This window comes from Acomys russatus, chromosome 8 (assembly GCF_903995435.1).
Source record: "Acomys russatus chromosome 8, mAcoRus1.1, whole genome shotgun sequence".
In the NCBI taxonomy this organism is placed as follows: domain Eukaryota; kingdom Metazoa; phylum Chordata; class Mammalia; order Rodentia; family Muridae; genus Acomys; species Acomys russatus.
In genome coordinates this window covers 15,521,268-15,538,461 of record NC_067144.1, presented here as the reverse complement: position 1 = coordinate 15,538,461, position 17,194 = coordinate 15,521,268, and the positions used below count along the sequence as shown (strand labels likewise).

The 17,194-nt window shown below is 44.0% G+C and overlaps 1 protein-coding gene across 14 annotated transcripts in view; it reads left to right on the top strand.

Moving 5' to 3' along the window:
• The window catches only part of Acap2 (ArfGAP with coiled-coil, ankyrin repeat and PH domains 2), a 132,172-nt gene extending 115,849 nt beyond the window's left edge, over window positions 1-16,323 (top strand). For 4 of the 14 annotated variants that reach the window (XR_007831064.1, XR_007831062.1, XR_007831063.1 and 1 more), the window contains exons 18-22: window positions 1,428-1,591; window positions 2,436-2,528; window positions 4,961-5,147; window positions 7,344-7,453; window positions 8,608-8,646. Coding sequence is in view for 6 of the 14 variants with exons in the window: in XM_051149723.1 (XP_051005680.1) it covers window positions 7,344-7,453; window positions 8,608-8,718; window positions 10,806-10,867; window positions 16,148-16,248 (384 nt within the window). In the remaining 8 variants the exon portion in view is untranslated. Of the gene's footprint in view, window positions 1-1,427; window positions 1,592-2,435; window positions 2,529-4,960; window positions 5,148-7,343; window positions 7,454-8,607; window positions 8,719-10,805; window positions 10,954-16,147 lie in introns of those variants that run through there. The other 10 variants (XM_051149724.1, XM_051149726.1, XM_051149727.1 and 7 more) reach the window with 5 other exon arrangements.
• The last annotated feature ends 871 nt before the right edge of the window (window positions 16,324-17,194 follow it).

Below are 17,194 nucleotides of genomic sequence, written 5' to 3'. Positions count from 1 at the left end.
CAGTGCTGGGGAGGCAGGGAGTCCCTTGGGCTTGGTGGCCAGCTAATCTCAATGGGTTAGTAAATTCCAGGCTCAGTGAAAGACCAAGTCTCAAAAAATAAGGTAGAGCGTGATTAAAGAAGACATCATGTTGACCTTTGGGCTCCACATGCCTGTATGTACACTAGCACACACACATGTGCATACACAAGCATGTGCACATAACACACACACACATACACACACATACACACTACACACACACACAAGAGATCTGTTCACTAATGTCTCAGAGGTCAAGTGTTTGCACTGCCTGATTTAGTTCAGCCAGTGTTAGTCACACAATTGATGGGTGGAGCCGTGAGACTTCCCAAAGACAGAAAGGCAGCTTAACTGAATTTAGACCCCCCAGTTCTGCACACAAAAGTCTGCCGCAGAAAGCTGCTAGAATCAGGTCCTTGTGGTTGACACGAGGTCCAGTTAGTAGGATTCTTTTTTTAGCATTAGAATTGCATTTGCCATAATCTGATGCTAAGATCTGAACTAAGCCAATGTGATTTAAATCACTTTTAATATTTGCTATATGAGAGAGTTATTAGGCCCTGGGCTTTTCTATTTTAGCCAGATACCTAAGCATTTTAAAATAAAATAAGAAACATTACGGAACACTCATATATGTTTTGTTGTTTTTTGGTTGTTTTCAAGACAGAGTTTCTCTGTGTAGCCCTGGCTGTCCTGGAACTCACTCTTTAGACCAGGCTGGTCTTGAACTCAGAGATTTACCTACCTCTGCCTCCTGAGTGCTGGGATTATGGGCGTGTGCTACTACCACCCAGCAGGAACAGACATATTTTATGGTTATATAATAAGAAAAGAAAATATCATTTTCCCCACTATAAATCTGGAACAATGTATGTTATTGTAGTTATTGTATGGAAAAATGATCACCAGTAGTGATTGTTCAGGATATGGCAGTATCTCTGTAAAAATGTAATTAATGTTAATTTCTGTATATATATTTTAGTTTTCCTGGTAGTATTTCTTATAAACCACAAGGGAGTATTTATACAAATACATACAGACAGAAATTAGGAGAATCTGAAGGTACTGTGTGACTATTAATTTTAAGTGGGTTATTAGTAATCCATCTGACTATGAAATTAGCTTGTTATTTAGAAGGAAAGCATGCTGGATAGTGCTATACAGTAACTGTTACGGATTCACTTAAGAAAGTTTTAGAAGAGGGTGTCAGCTTCCCTGGAGTTATAGGTGGCTGTGATGTGGGGTCCTCTGGAGAGCCGCAGGCCCTCTGAGCTGCCTTCTCTCTAGCACTCCCAGCCCCACCTTTTGCTTCTAACTACATTAGATTCCGTGTCTAGTGGCACGCATTCAGGGTTAGCCATGCTAAGGGGCTCACTAGAACATCACGGCATCTTCCTGTCTCCCAGGCAGGAGAAAGAGGCATATATCAGAGCCAAGTATGTGGAGAGGAAATTTGTGGATAAATACTCTACGTCGTCCTCCCCTTCCGAGCAGGAGAAAAGCAACAGCTCCAAAAGCTGCGAGGAGGCGAGGCTGAGCCACCACGCCAGACTGTCTGTCCACACCTCAGGTATTTTACCTCAGATGTTTTCCTTTTCCTCTCACATGTATGGCCACTGTAGGGTTTGTTTTTGTTTTTGTTTTTAAATGCTAAAAGCCTGTTTCCTTCTACACATTCTGAGGGAAATTTGGATTTCTGTGTCTTTAAGACTGTTAACCTGAGATGGTCCCATGGTTCGCACTCTTAGGTACAGTCTGTACTCTGCGGAGTGCAACTGCTCACCGGCAGGGGGAGATGGGATTCTGAGTGGATTGTGCCGACCGCCCCGGGGACCTGGTTAGCCTCCAGCCTCCTTCCCGCTCTCCCTACACTCGCCCAGTAACGGTTCTTCCTGCCCCCTCTTCTTACGGCCTGCTTTGTGCTTTGCTAACTTGCATGTCCCCAGTGGCTGCTGTAATAGCGACGAGGCCAGGCGGGAGTCTCTGTTCTGTCCTGATGAGCTAGACTCACTCTTCTCCTACTTTGATACTTCTTCAAAACTGCGTAGTAGTAAGTACACTCTTGTGGAGCATCCCACGTCTGTGCCAGCGGTCATTGTGCGGTGTGGCCATCTCTCTAGCTGTTGCCCATTGTCTCGGGGTTACACATCACCACAGCCACTTCTCCCAGCACTTGTGGGGTAATGGGTGTGTTAGAGCTCTGAAAGGAAGTTTATCTTCAGGCTTTGTGATTGATTCATGTTCCAATTAGCCGTGTACGAAAGGATTACGATTGCAGTGCGTTTGTGGCGCCGGTGCTGGCTAAGTTCATGTTCCCGTGCACCAGCTCGTGTTGTAACTCGTTGGTTGTGGGAGTCGGCTTTCCAACCGCCGTGAACTTACTCACTAGCCTTTTTCCCTTCTCCTCAACACAGTCAAAAGTAACGATAGTGGCATCCAGCAAGGCTCTGATGATGGCCGAGAATCTTTGCCTTCCACGGTGTCAGCCAATAGCTTGTACGAGCCTGGTGAGTTTTGATGAAGTCCGTGTTGATTGTTATAGTTTGTTGAAAAATGTATATGTCCAATGTCGGCTCTTTCATGGGCGTGCTTGTGTGTGTGTGCTCACATGTGTGTGCTCACAGGACAGCTAGAGGTTGATGTCTGCTGTCTTTCCCAGTGTCTCTCCACCTTCCTATTGGGGAGGGGAGGGAGTATTATTGATGGCTTGGACCATGATGTGTGTGCATGTGTCATGTGCCCGTGGGAGCACTGGGGTTTCTGTTACCCTAGTTCTGTGCCTCTGGACCGGCCTCTCCTGTCCCATTACAATTGCCGTCCCTAACACCATTCTGCTTTCTGAGAGCAGAAGATAGCTTTTTATGTACATTTTAAATTTCTTTTGTTCAGTTTACTTGTTCTAAAATAACTGTACCATTATACTATTAATTGCTCATTTCTTTTGTATTTTTATTGTCTTTTTCCAAACTTTTACTAGAAGGTTTACATTTACTTAGTGAGGATTACTGAAATGTTAATGGAATCAGTGGCAACATTAGAATGGGACTCAGGGGAAGTGGCTGGATGTGTAGAAATACCAGGAAGCCCCGCTTGCTGCAGCAGTACTGACCGTAAGAGGAAATGCACTGGGCATTGCATTGCACAGTTGTTCCTAACAGGGCATAGCACGGATTAAGACTTTCTCAAATACCTAGCACTGTACTGATGAGATGCCTCAGCGGGCAAAGACACCCACACCAGCTCTTCCCATCCACGTTCAAGCCAGAGACCCAACTCCCAAAAGTTGTCTAATGACCTCCAGCCTCACACCCACTCACGCCCAAATAAAAATTTTGAATGTAACAAAATTTCTCATATATATTCAGTTTCAGATCTAATCAATCGTGACTTTAGATTTCAAGTAGAGTATAGATAACATTTACTTTTACTTAATTATAGAGCAATTTTTTTGCTGAGAGTTTTTTCCCCCTGTCCCAGACCACTCTTGGATTTTCTGGCATCTTCCTTCTCACTTTCATGTAGATACTCCTACACGAACAGTTAGCAGCTAAGATCTGCAATAAAGCAGAGAACACGGGGTGTTTGCCTCTCTGAGTGGGGGTTGTCTCACTTAATATATTTTCTAATGCCATCTGTTTTTTGTTTTTGATTTTTTTTATTTTTGAGACAAGGTTGCGTCTGTATAGCCTTGCCTCTTGGCTGTCCTGGAACTTACTCTGTAGACCAGGCTGGCCTCGAACTCACAGAGATCCACCTGCCTCTGCTACCTGAGTGCTGAGATTAAAGGCATGCATCCACCGCCGGCTTCTGTCCCTTTTTCTATCTTTGTCTTTGGGACAGGATCTCTCATTGAACCTGGAGCTCAGCAATTTCCAGTGAGCTCAAAGGATCTGTCTGCTTCTACCTTGCAGCCCTGACAATCACAAGGGTCAGCCTCTGCACTGGCCTCTTACCTGTGTCCTGGCGACCCAGACTCAGGTCCTTATGTTTGTCTGGCTGTCTCTCCACTGCTCTAAATGCTAATTCCTGCCCATTTCTCACCTAGGTGGTTAACTTGGTTAGATGGCTCTAAGGGGAGAGCAATATTGTTTAAGGAGAAAGCTGTTGTTTTCTCTTCAGTTTTGGAGTCCTTTCCCTAGTCAGCCATCCATCCAAACCTTATGGTGTGTGCTAAGAGTTTTAATCCACATTCATCATGTCCACTTAGTTGCTGTCTTCTGCTGTGACTGTTTTTGGACCAGTGTCTCCCTCTTTGGGTTTTCTTCTCATTGCTAATTCCTTTATGCTTCCTCCCATGATTTCAGTGTGTTTAGTCTTGGGGAAGTCTCTCTGGGGAATAAACATTTGAATCAACTGATAGTTAGTGTAAACTGTGATGGGAGCACATCATCCTGGAAACCAAGTAAGGTTTGACCTGCTAGTGCATTATTAAGGAGCCCAGGTTTTTGTTGGAATACAGCCAATTTTAACAGTAACCAACATGGGTACTGGCAGACCGCAGAAGCCTAGGATACCAGCTGATGTCATCCCATGAGAAGGCTAAATGCTTGGGGGATGATTAGTCCTCTAAGAGATAATGACAAGTGTATGAGAATCTCTCCTACGCTCACTGGGATCGATGAGTGGTTTCTTACGTCACAATGTTTATACTGTGAGTTTAAGAGTTCAGTTTAATATATATACTACATATATATTTATATATTATATATATAATAAAGGTATCCCAGCCACTCACCAGCCCTAAGTTACCTTTCCTAACCATTTCCGGATTTACAGCTTGTTAGCCTTGAGTCCCTCTTCACTCTGCTCCCCCACTGTTACTGTCATTCGCCGCCAACAGTACTCTTTCTTCCTGCAAACCCTTTCTGTACTTGTTAAGCAATTTGCCTCCTGTGCTAAGAGCACATTCTTACTGATGTGTTTGTGCTTTGCTTTCCAGAAGGAGAAAGGCCAGAATCTTCTGTGTTTCTTGACGCTAAACAACTTAATCCGGGACTTCAGCTTTATAGGGCTTCATATGAAAAAAACCTTCCCAAATGGCTGAGGCTTTGGCTCATGGTGCCGATGTGAACTGGGCTAATTCAGACGAAAACCAAGCAACACCACTCATTCAGGCTGTACTAGGGGTATGACTTGATGATTCGGCGGTGTACTAGGGGTGTGACTTGACGATTCGGGCTGTACTAGGGGTGTGACTTGACGATTCGGGCTGTACTAGGGGTGTGTGATTTGACGATTCGGGCTGTACTAGGGGTGTGATTGACGATTCGGGCTGTACTAGGGGTGTGATTTGACGATTCGGGCTGTACTAGGGGTGTGATTTGACGATTCGGGCTGTACTAGGGGTGTGTGACTTGACGATTCGGGCTGTACTAGGGGTGTGATTTGACGATTCGGGCTGTACTAGGGCTGTGATTTGACGATTCGGGCTGTACTAGGGGTGTGACTTGACGATTCGGGCTGTACTAGGGGTGTGACTTGACGATTCGGGCTGTACTAGGGGTGTGACTTGACGATTCGGGCTGTACTAGGGGTGTGACTTGATGATTCGTGCTGTACTAGGGGTGTGACTTGACGATTCGGGCTGTACTAGGGGTGTGACTTGACGATTCGGGCTGTACTAGGGGTGTGATTTGACGATTCGGGCTGTACTAGGGGTGTGACTTGATGATTCGGGCTGTACTAGGGGTGTGACTTGATGATTCGGCTGTACTAGGGGTGTGACTTGACGATTCGGGCTGTACTAGGGGTGTGACTTGACGATTCGGGCTGTACTAGGGGTGTGACTTGACGATTCGGGCTGTACTAGGGGTGTGACTTGACGATTCGGGCTGTACTAGGGGTGTGACTTGACGATTCGGGCTGTACTAGGGGTGTGACTTGACGATTCGGGCTGTACTAGGGGTGTGACTTGACGATTCGGGCTGTACTAGGGGTGTGACTTGACGATTCGGGCTGTACTAGGGGTGTGACTTGACGATTCGGGCTGTACTAGGGGTGTGACTTGACGATTCGGGCTGTACTAGGGGTGTGACTTGACGATTCGGGCTGTACTAGGGGTGTGACTTGATGATTCGGGCTGTACTAGGGGTGTGACTTGACGATTCGGGCTGTACTAGGGGTGTGACTTGACGATTCGGGCTGTACTAGGGGTGTGACTTGACGATTCGGGCTGTACTAGGGGTGTGACTTGACGATTCGGGCTGTACTAGGGGTGTGTTGACGATTCGGGCTGTACTAGGGGTGTGACTTGATGATTCGGGCTGTACTAGGGGTGTGACTTGACGATTCGGCTGTACTAGGGGTGTGACTTGACGATTCGGGCTGTACTAGGGGTGTGACTTGACGATTCGGGCTGTACTAGGGGTGTGACTTGACGATTCGGGCTGTACTAGGGGTGTGACTTGACGATTCGGGCTGTACTAGGGGTGTGACTTGACGATTCGGGCTGTACTAGGGGTGTGACTTGATGATTCGGGCTGTACTAGGGGTGTGACTTGACGATTCGGGCTGTACTAGGGGTGTGACTTGACGATTCGGGCTGTACTAGGGGTGTGACTTGACGATTCGGGCTGTACTAGGGGTGTGTGATTTGACGATTCGGGCTGTACTAGGGGTGTGACTTGACGATTCGGGCTGTACTAGGGGTGTGACTTGACGATTCGGGCTGTACTAGGGGTGTGACTTGACGATTCGGGCTGTACTAGGGGTGTGACTTGACGATTCGGGCTGTACTAGGGGTGTGACTTGACGATTCGGGCTGTACTAGGGGTGTGACTTGATGATTCGGGCTGTACTAGGGGTGTGATTTGATGCATTTGGGCTGTACTAGGGGTGTGACTTGACGATTCGGGCTGTACTAGGGGTGTGACTTGATGATTCGGGCTGTACTAGGGGTGTGACTTGACGATTCGGGCTGTACTAGGGGTGTGACTTGATGATTCGGGCTGTACTAGGGGTGTGACTTGATGCATCCAGGTTGTATTAAGGGTGTGACTTCATGCATTCAGGCTGTATTAGGGGTGTGGACTTCATGCATTGGGCTATATATAAAATACCATAAAATTTAAACAAATCATTATTATTGTTACTAGTCTAAGATGGGATAGAAAGTAACAAATGCTCTCAGTGATGTCTGATTTTTGGGAGGGGCAGCTAGAAGAGAATTCTGAAAATACAAGAGGACTAGTGTGCTTTGCTGGCCTTCAGACTGTTATTAGTAGTTCTTAGGAGAATCAAATGTAACTTATTTCTCTGCTGCATGCATATGGATGTGTTCTTTCTCATTTGCATTTATCCATTGTCATCTTCTCTTCCTTAAGGGCTCTTTGGTGACGTGCGAGTTCCTCTTACAGAATGGTGCTAATGTGAACCAAAGAGATGTCCAAGGGCGGGGACCACTGCACCATGCCACAGTCTTAGGACACACAGGGTAGGTCACAGTGCTTATATATGTAAGTAGCTTTTATCTTGAAAAACTACTCTGAAATAATGTTTTTATCATTTTCTCAGGTTAAGGTTATTATATAGTATTTGTAAAAGTACATTCTTGTGTCACAGTGGAATCTGAACGTTAAAGATTCTCACTCACAAGAAAAACTATGGTCAGTGTTCTTGTTTGCTTTCTGTTGTTGTGTTAAACAACAAACCCCAAAGCCGTGTGGGCGAGGAAAGGGTTTATACCTCCATGCCACAGTTGGTCACGGAGGGAAATTCGGGAAGGGACTCAGGCAGGAGACTGGAGGCAGGAGCTGAAGCAGAGGCCGCAGAGCAGTGCTGCTTATGTCTGTGTGTGGATATGTACACGAGTGTGCAATGTCTGAGGAGGCCAAAGGTGTCAGGTCCCCTAGAGCTGGAGTTATAGATGGATGTAAGCTGCCCGGTGATGTGGGTGCTGGGAATCGAACTCAGGGCCTGTGCCAAGAGCAGCATGTGCTCTTAATTGATAAGCTGTATATCTTCAGCCCCCAACTTGCTTCCTCATGCAGTCCAGGCCTACCTGCCTATAGATAGTGTCCTTCGCAGTGGCCTGGGCCCTTCCACATCAGTCAGCAATCAAGGTGGTTCCCCACAGACTTGCCCACAGGCCATTTTCAACCAGGGTTCCCTATTTTCAGGAGACTCTAGTTTGTGTCAAGTTCACAATAATAACTAACCAGTATAGCTAGAATACAGCTATAGCTAACCAGTATAGCTAGTGTACAGCTATAACTAACCAGTATAGCTAGTGTACAGCTATAGCTAACCAGTATAGCTAGTGTACAGACATAACTAACCAGTATAGCTAGTGTACAGCTATAGCTAACCAGTATAGCTAGTGTACAGCTATAGCTAACCAGTATAGCTAGTGTACAGCTATAGCTAACCAGTATAGCTAGTGTACAGACATAACTAACTAGTATAATGGGCAGTGTGAAGCTCTTGGTCAGCTTTTATCATTGAAATCTGTTCATTGACTATTGTAGGATGCATTAAGAATTTTCTTATACAATGTTATTTAAGTTAGGGAGAACTTTGTATTTTTTATGGTGAAATGATTGGTTTTTGTCTTCATACTGACTGAGAAATGCTGTTTCCCTTAAACAGGCAGGTATGTTTATTCCTAAAGCGAGGTGCCAATCAACATGCCACTGATGAAGAAGGGAAGGACCCTCTGAGTATAGCCGTGGAAGCAGCCAATGCGGACATAGTAACCCTGTAAGTGCCTCCTTTGTACTTACTTCCTATTACACATTGCTTATACAAGTAGTCATGGCTGTCCTGGAGCTCGCTGTGTAGACCAGGCTGGCCTGGAACTCACAGACATCCACCTGCCTTTGCCTCCCTGAGTGCTGAGAGTAAAGGCGAGCGCTCCCACAGCTTGAAACTCAGCGTTTGGTGTGTACCACACCTCTAGGCACACTGGGTGTGGCAAGCACCTTACAGTGCATGGGTCCATTTGTTCCTCACACTAAGTCTATGAGGACACTATTCTTTTATCCTCACTTCATAGATAAGGAAGCGAAGCCTCAGACAATTGGAGGAATTAATAAGTGTCAGAGCTAGGACCTCACACTGAGACTTTCTGCTCTGATGTCTGGACTCTTGGCTACTTGTGCTGTCCTGCCAGAGCAATAGAAACAGGAACCATGGTTGCCCCAGCTGCTCTCTTTCCCCTTTAGTGCAGTGCGAGGCTGGGCTGGGTGGAGCAACAGGGACCTTGTTCTACTACTTTGAGGATTAGCGGCTCATCAAGCTGGAGCGACAGCAGCCTTTAAAGCCAGTTGTTCACACGGACACCTGATTATTTTTTAACACAAATTACATGTTTTTGAATGTTTGAGTTATGTTTTCCGTGCTCTAATACAGAGACTAGAGGTTTTCAGTTGGTTTGCATGTTAGATCAAAGAGCTTAGAACCTAGAGATGTGATGCTGTCTGCTGGGCTTCATTTCGTGATGCTAATGGAAGCCAGTTTTCAGTTGGGTGACTTTCCATTCTGGGCTAACAGAAGTTGAGACTGGATGATCCCCCTCCTCAGGATGCCTTCAGTGCGCAGGAACTCTGGGGCTGCTCTCAGCCCCGTCACCTTCCACTGAGAAATTTTGACTTGCTCACTCCACCTCTCCCACCCTCTACCCAGCAAGACTCAGACTGTGGAGGATTATTGTTACTGTGCTGTTGCCTCTTGCATCCATTAGAATGCCCTACAAACATGCCCATAGGCCAGTCTGATCCAGACAGCCCCCAAGGTGAGACACCGCCCCCCCCCCCCCCAGGTAGCTCTGGCCCACATCAAACTGACAGCTGAAGGCAGCTAGGAGAACACTTTTTCAGAGACTCCACATAGCAAAGGAATGCTTAGGACCCATCCTTAATGCACATGGTTAATAGGGAGGTGGAGGGAAATGTTGGTGTCAGATGCTGTGGTTGCCAGGGGGAGCTCTCAGAAGAGAGAGAGCGAGAGCTCTGGGAAGGCTGAGGACAATATGGTGGCCTAGCAGGCACTACAGAGGATACTTTCTGTGTTGCTTTTTGTTTTGTTTTCAGAAAAAGAAGAAATACTTGCTTTTGTTTGTTTGTTTGTTTGTTTAAATCTAATGTTACCTGTCTTCAGTTACCAGGATAAGCAGCCCCAAAGAATGTATGACCAATATGGTAAACTTGGGGAAATTTTGACAACTCTTAGTCATTTATGATCACTCTTGTATATCAAAATATATTTCTATATTTAGAAGGAACACGTTGCCTGTGTGTTGAGAACTAGCTTCCTCAGGCTAAGCTAATGAGCAGTGCTAGGTTAATGCTTCCCTCCCGGAGAAGCAGCGACTTCATCAGGTTGCTGTGGGAGCTAGGAGTCCCCTGAGGTCTGGAGGAAGCACCCGGAAAGTGCCGTAGGCACCCTGCTTCCGTAAGAAATGCCTTCCTGCTTGTTCGTGAGCATTGTGTGAACGGAGGTGACATACAGTTATTTTGTACTGCACATTGCTGGTTCATGAGCATTGTATGAACGGAGGTGAGATACAGCTATTTTGTACTGCACATGGCTGGTTCGTGAGCATTGTATGAACGGAACTGAGATACAGCTATTTTGTACTGCACATGGCTGGTTCGTGAGCATTGTCTGAATGGAGGTGACATACAACTATTTTGTACTGCACATTGCTGGCCTGATAAGCTGAGGTGTTGACTTGACAGATGCTGGTAACGCACTAGTTCCTCCAGCATGTACCAGCTGCCGGTGTAACCGTGTGCTTATGGGTACTTATGCTGCTTCCGCTAAGAGCTCTTCTTCTTTAATTTTAGGTTACGTTTAGCAAGGATGAATGAAGAGATGCGGGAATCAGAAGGACTCTATGGACAGCCAGGTCAATATTCTACTAATAATCATACTGAAATGCAGTATAAAAAGTGCATTCAGGAATTTATCAGTTTACAGTTGGAAGACTCATAGTTCCATAGCTAACTGATGTGAGATTGTAGAGACTTTATAATGTACTTGTAAATTGTGAGCTGTCAGCTTCTGTACTGTACTTACTGAACTCTCGGGTGGCTAATCCTGGGCCTTTCCATACTCGGACCTATTTCTACTTCAGTACACCTGTACTTAGCGTGTTCAGTCAGCGCTGGCTGCAGGCACCCTCGCCTGCTGTACAGATGTCTTCCACATGCATTCCAGCGAGTGAGTGCACCGACGAACACTCTAACATGCTGCTCCAGCGGAGAGCAGCTTCCGAAAGGAGTCTCGCTAGCTGTCCAGTGAATAGAACAGAATGCTTTTCTTTTTGTTATTCAGGGATTTCTATACATTGTGTTCAGGGAACAAAGACAAATCACCATGTGTTTTGTATATAAAAAAGTTAGTATGGAAAATACCAAGAGTTTATTGATGAGTTTTGTATTCTAGGAATGAGTTGAAAATTTAAAGTACAAAATAACCAGTAAGTGAAAAGTCCACAGTGGGTGTACAATTAGTTTCAGAGACTGAAATGTATCTGTAGCTTTGCCCCCAGGCAACTGCACACTGTCTGCTTGGGTACGTAGGTATATTTAGAACAGTGTTTTGTGAACCAGATAGCAAATTAGACCTATCAGAAATCTCAGTTCATGGCCACCTCAGTCTTTATCTTGAGTGCTCTTCATCTCTGAGTGAGTCACGGTGTGAGGAAAGGGAAGAGAAGTTGACCAAGCTCTTCTGTTTGATGGGCACCTGCTGGTTAGCCACCTTCACCAGAAAGGACATTGCATTTCTAGTTCACGCATTTGAGTGTATGAGTTACTAGTCTGCTTTACATCCATACACATCTTACTAGCCATTTCAGGAACTCATCACTTTGCAATGAGCAGCTTTGTTTTATAAAAATGAATATCTATATTATTATTTTGAAATTTCTGTTCTTTGTTAGCTTCAGCCACTTACTTTATTTTGAGCACAGCAATCTGTAACTATATCAGTGTGAGGCCATTTTTTTTCCTCAGAGGACTGTGTTTACTATTTACGTTTGTCCTGGTGTAAGAAGAAGAGAGGACTTGATCAGATAATCCTTCTAATCCAGGGGGTTTCACTTTAGTCCTGGGGCTCACGCAGCCTGCCAGGCCACAGTGCTCTGAGGTGGGGTATGCTGATGTGCACAAGGCTCAGTGCTAACTCTGGGTTTCACCTATTTGTCTCAGAGTTGGATGATAGCTCTTAAATAAGTTCTAATTTTGTAACAGATATCTTTAAATTATAGTATTACAGGGCCAGTTCTGAGGCCTTTGTGTTTAAGCACTTTAAATAGAAACTGATCAAAGAATATTAGCTGACATTGGTGAGGCAGCAGCGAACAGCAGGGTTGTAAGCTGTTACATTTGTATTTTCTTGAAATGGTAAAGGCCAGTGTTGAGCAGGCTGCACCTTCCTTAAGGTACTTGCCATGATGCCTGTCCAGCTGGTGAATCAGAGGTCAGAGGTCAGTGGTCCGCAGTCCATTTGCTCTGCAGTTGAGAATTTGCAAGAGCAGGGCCTTTCTCTTTGCTCCACTTCTGGTCCTGCTTGAATCTCTTCTGTGTCATCCAGAAGTGTCCAGATAACCCCTTTCTCTGTTGTCTGTGTGCAGGTTTGTATGTGGGTATAGCAACTTACAGGTATCAATAGGAAAAGATTTTTTTCCTCAGTTTTAGTGAAAACCCGAAAATGGGCCTCATTAAAATATTTTTTGAACCATCTTCAAATTTCAGTTTAGAAGTTAAAAATTAGAATTCTGCCCACGATCCCGAGTTAAAAATAAGATTTAAAAAAAAAAATACCGTTTGAGAAATATCTTGGAAATAATTAGATTGTAAACTCAGTTTTGGGGCCCAGTGTGTGAAGGGGAATACTTTGTATGGTCAGGTGGTGTGATGAGGTGACGCAGCAACTGTGCTCTGCGACTCTGCTTTCCCCTCCTGAGTCCTGGCGACACGCTTGGCTCATGTAGCTGTTCTTCCTTGTTCCTCTGTGTCTCACTGCGTTTTCCCTGCTAACTGCCTGCTTGCTTCATTGGCATCCTAGCCATAGGACGGAAACAGCAGACCTCTGGTAGTGTGTAGGTACAGACACTGTCAGTCTTTTGATAACAGCAGGCCTACGATTTAAAGGACCCAGTTTCTGTGTTTGGCAGTCACAGACTTATTTCTAGGAAACCCCATTTCTAAACTTGTATCTATAACCCTGTGGACTCGCATTTTCCTTGCAAGGCAGTGTTAAGAGCATGCAGCTTTTGAAAGAAAAGTGGGTTCTCTTTCAGCGGCCTTAGTCCTCTTTGGAGGCCTGGCAAGCTGAGGGGTAGCACACCTTGCTCCAGTAGTGGGGACGCAGCTAGGAGCTTCTCTTTGCTGGTTCTGGGCCCCTTGAGGGTCGGCAGGTTCTCAGCCAGTGGGGAGTCACCCTGTTAAGGAGCCTCTTCTGGTGGTGTGAGTATGCAGCTTCTGGGACCTAGCCAATCATCTGTAGAAGGAAAATATTTCCAACTAGAAGGGGCAGGGTGACACCTGCGGTCACAGAGGGTGGGTATCACATCCTCGTGAGGTCACCGACCTCTCTCAGCCATGCTAACTGTGGTGTGATGAATATTCTGCAGACCAAAAAGTAAAAGTGAATTTAAGCTGTCAGTGGAAACATAGAAGTATATATTTTAATAACTCAGAATTGTTCAGGCACATAAAAACTTGAACTTTCTGAATGGGAAAACCGTGACTAAGTAGCGTAAAGAATATGCTTAGCTGTCTTTTTGTAGTGAGCTGTTCAGTGTATTAATAGGAAGATTCCAGGCAATGTATCCTGGGATCTTGTTTGTGTGTCATAGTTCAGACAAATTAGATTTGACTTGGGAAATGTTTCAAGTGATTAAAATTCCCCTTGAAGCCTAGATAATGAACTTCACTTTGTGTTGGCTATTTAAATAAATCACTATTGCTTTTGACAACACATTTTGAGGTCTAAGGAAGGTAGCATACTAATAGTGCATTATTAATTTTTAAAAAACTGAATTTAACGAGTTTTGTGTGTGAAGCTGGACACTTCCTTTTGTATCATATGAACTCTTAAATGTTTGCAGTCCGTGAAACCAATAATCATTACAGCACCAACATTCTCCTTCAAGGACGCGTTTAATTCAGTGAATGAAAGGTCGTATAATTAGTTCTGCATGGTACAATGGTTTTACTAAACTGTACTTGTATAATATGTACTAGGTGATTTAAAATCAAACACTAGAAAATCATAAAGAAAAAACAGCTCAGTGTACGGAATATGCATCACTGAATGTAGAAGCCATATGTTGCCACTGTACTGTTGTGATCCTTAAGGACGCTCATCTGGTGCTATCTGTGAATGACCTGGCGTTAGCATCTGCTAGATCTTTCTCCCTTTCCTTCCTGAATATATAATGTGTGCCTTTTACGTTACTTCTGGTGTTGAATGGTAAAATCAATGTGGTATTTTTGTATTATAATCTGCACTTTACACTTTCTCGGAAAGTAAAATCCTAGACTATCTGAATAGTATTTTAAAAATATTTATAATGTTTACAATAAATATTTTACGTATTTTAATTCAACATCTGAAAAAGAGAAAAAATTAAAATATTTTATATGGTTTGTTAATTGTTATTTAATGTTGCGCTCCTCTCAGTTTACTTTCTGTCCTACGGTAGGGTGGCCAAGCACAGGAATAGGTTGTAGTTTGTTGGGCATATGATCAGACAGTTTGCCCAGTTCCGCGGGTTAGCCGCCATGGGACGCGTCAGCACTGGCCTGCAGCCACCTGTTAGATTCTACTCCCACTGTTCTTTCCCTTTCTAAAGCAGATTGATCAGGGTCAGCTGATTATTTCATGTCGTGATTCAATTCCCAGCATTTTAATAATTGCTTTTTACATAAACTAAATATTAAGAGTACTAAAATCTTTTTATTAAAATTCTCGTGTTATGTTTTTAGGTCCTTTTACTAGATTTTTATCTGGCCCCTTAGTATTTTTCGAATTCTCTAGCTTTTGGTATGACACCTGTGTCCTCCATGATCTTGCTTTTAAAGACTAACAGAGTTTACTGTTAACAATAACTGTAATAACGAGATCATCGTAGAATGGGATGCACTTGGGGAAATGACAGAACTATGGCGACATGAATCATTTAAAACAGTATTTTATGCTCAAGTGAGAACAGAATGGTGCCATAAGTCCATACCAACATGATGTTTAGCAGGAGGCCTCATCCCAAAAATAACATTTCTCCCTTCGAGGGGTTAGAGAGAGAGAGAGAGAGAGAGAGAGAGAGAGAGAGAGAGAGAGAGAGAGAGAGAGAGAGAGAGAGAGAGAGAGAGAGAGAGAGTGTGTGTGTGTGTGTAGTTCCTCAACAAGAACCATGGTGTCTAGCTTGCCATGGTGTCCTTACCTGTAATCTGCATCTCGGCAGGAGCGCTGAGCGTACACATGTTTATGCCTCCAATTGTGAATGGCTTCTCAAGTTTCCTTCTGTATTTGCACAGCATCCTTGCTCGTAAGTCAGAAGACAGTGTACAGCTGTGCTTTGGTAGTCACTTTCTGACTTTTCGATTTAATGAGTTCAGTGAACAGTGGATCAGATACATTAGTTCTAAACCTCAGTGTGCACGAGCCACTCTTCACAAACAGCTGTTTCTGTGTAAAGCACTCCTAGTTAATGACGGCATAGGAAGCCTTTTCCGCCTGATGGCCGCCTGTCACCTTAGCAACCTGCGTCCATCAGAACCTTAACTAGTATCTGGCTTCAGTCATTTCTTTTAACTTTTATCAAAGAAAGTGTTTTCTTATACAATGTGCTGTTTAATTCATTTCAAATAACCTGGTCTTGCTTGTGCTAACGAGCGTGTTTCTTCACATTGCTTTCCAACGCTTGCATCTTGCTCCTTTCTAACCCTGAGCGTCCCTCCGCGGTGCGTCTGAGCCCTTCTCTCAGGTATAGCCTCCCTTTCTTAAGTATTTCTCTGGTGTTATTTTTTACCTGGCTTTTTTCCTTCCAAAAATGCTATTGGAACAAACCTTTAATATAATGCCATGAATCCTGAAGTAATATGAATAAAAATCAATGTTGTTTTATTAATACCTGAACTGTATAAACTTTAAGTGTCTTTATTTTACTTTCATGCAGGTGATGAAACTTACCAGGACATTTTTCGTGATTTTTCTCAAATGGCATCCAATAACCCAGAGAAACTCAATCGTTTCCAGCAAGATTCACAGAAGTTCTGAGCCTTTTACAAAGGGGAAACTATGAAATTTGCTGAATTTGTAATATGTACAACCAAAAACTCACACCTTTTTTTTTTTTTTTACTGCTTTAATTCTAATTACTTAATTTAGGTAGACATTGAATTGTTTGGGAAAAATGGTACCCATTCATTGGTATTTTTGTAAATGATATCAGATCTCTTACAATTGGGAAAGGGAGAAATCCATTATAGTTCCTCTTTTATTTAAAAAGAAAAGTCTTTTTAATGGGTTGCAATTTTTTTTTTTTTTTTAATTAAGTTGTGTCCAGATCTAAGCTGTCTCTCAGTTCTACATGTTCGGATGCCACCCTGTTAGACCCCTCCATCCTTTGCCATGGGTGGCACACTGCTTACCCGGGAGCATCCGGTCACTATGTCTGCAGCAGTGGGAGCCAGGTACCTCACCTGCTTAGAGGATGTGTCTTTTCTATGGTAGCCCTGATAATTGTTGGTGGTTCAGGAATACATATGCATGTTTTCTGGTAGCTCAGCTATGGTACCCACGACATACGATGCCATCACTAGGACAAGAGAGCATGTACCTCATTCGCTCAGAGGCGCCATTGCACTTCAGTACCTAGGCAGACATGGCTGCTGTCTGAGTAGGCCACATTTCAGTCTTCAGATTCGTTTTGTCTTACAGTGCAAAGAAGCTCTTACTTTTTTCTTCCTTCAATCACCAGAAGAATTCTAGTTCAGTTTTTATCCTTGGGTTGATTTTCTAAAACCTTGACAGATCATCAGTGTGACAGAACTGGGCTTCAGAAGTTGACTGTTGGAAAATTGGGCTTTCATTAAAACATGGTGATTTCAAAGATAATATAGGGCATTTTTATAATTGGAATTTATCCATTTTAAGATATATATTTTTTACTGTTACTCCTGGTGAAAGAAAAAAATCTCCATGTAAAGGAAAAGAAAGCTAA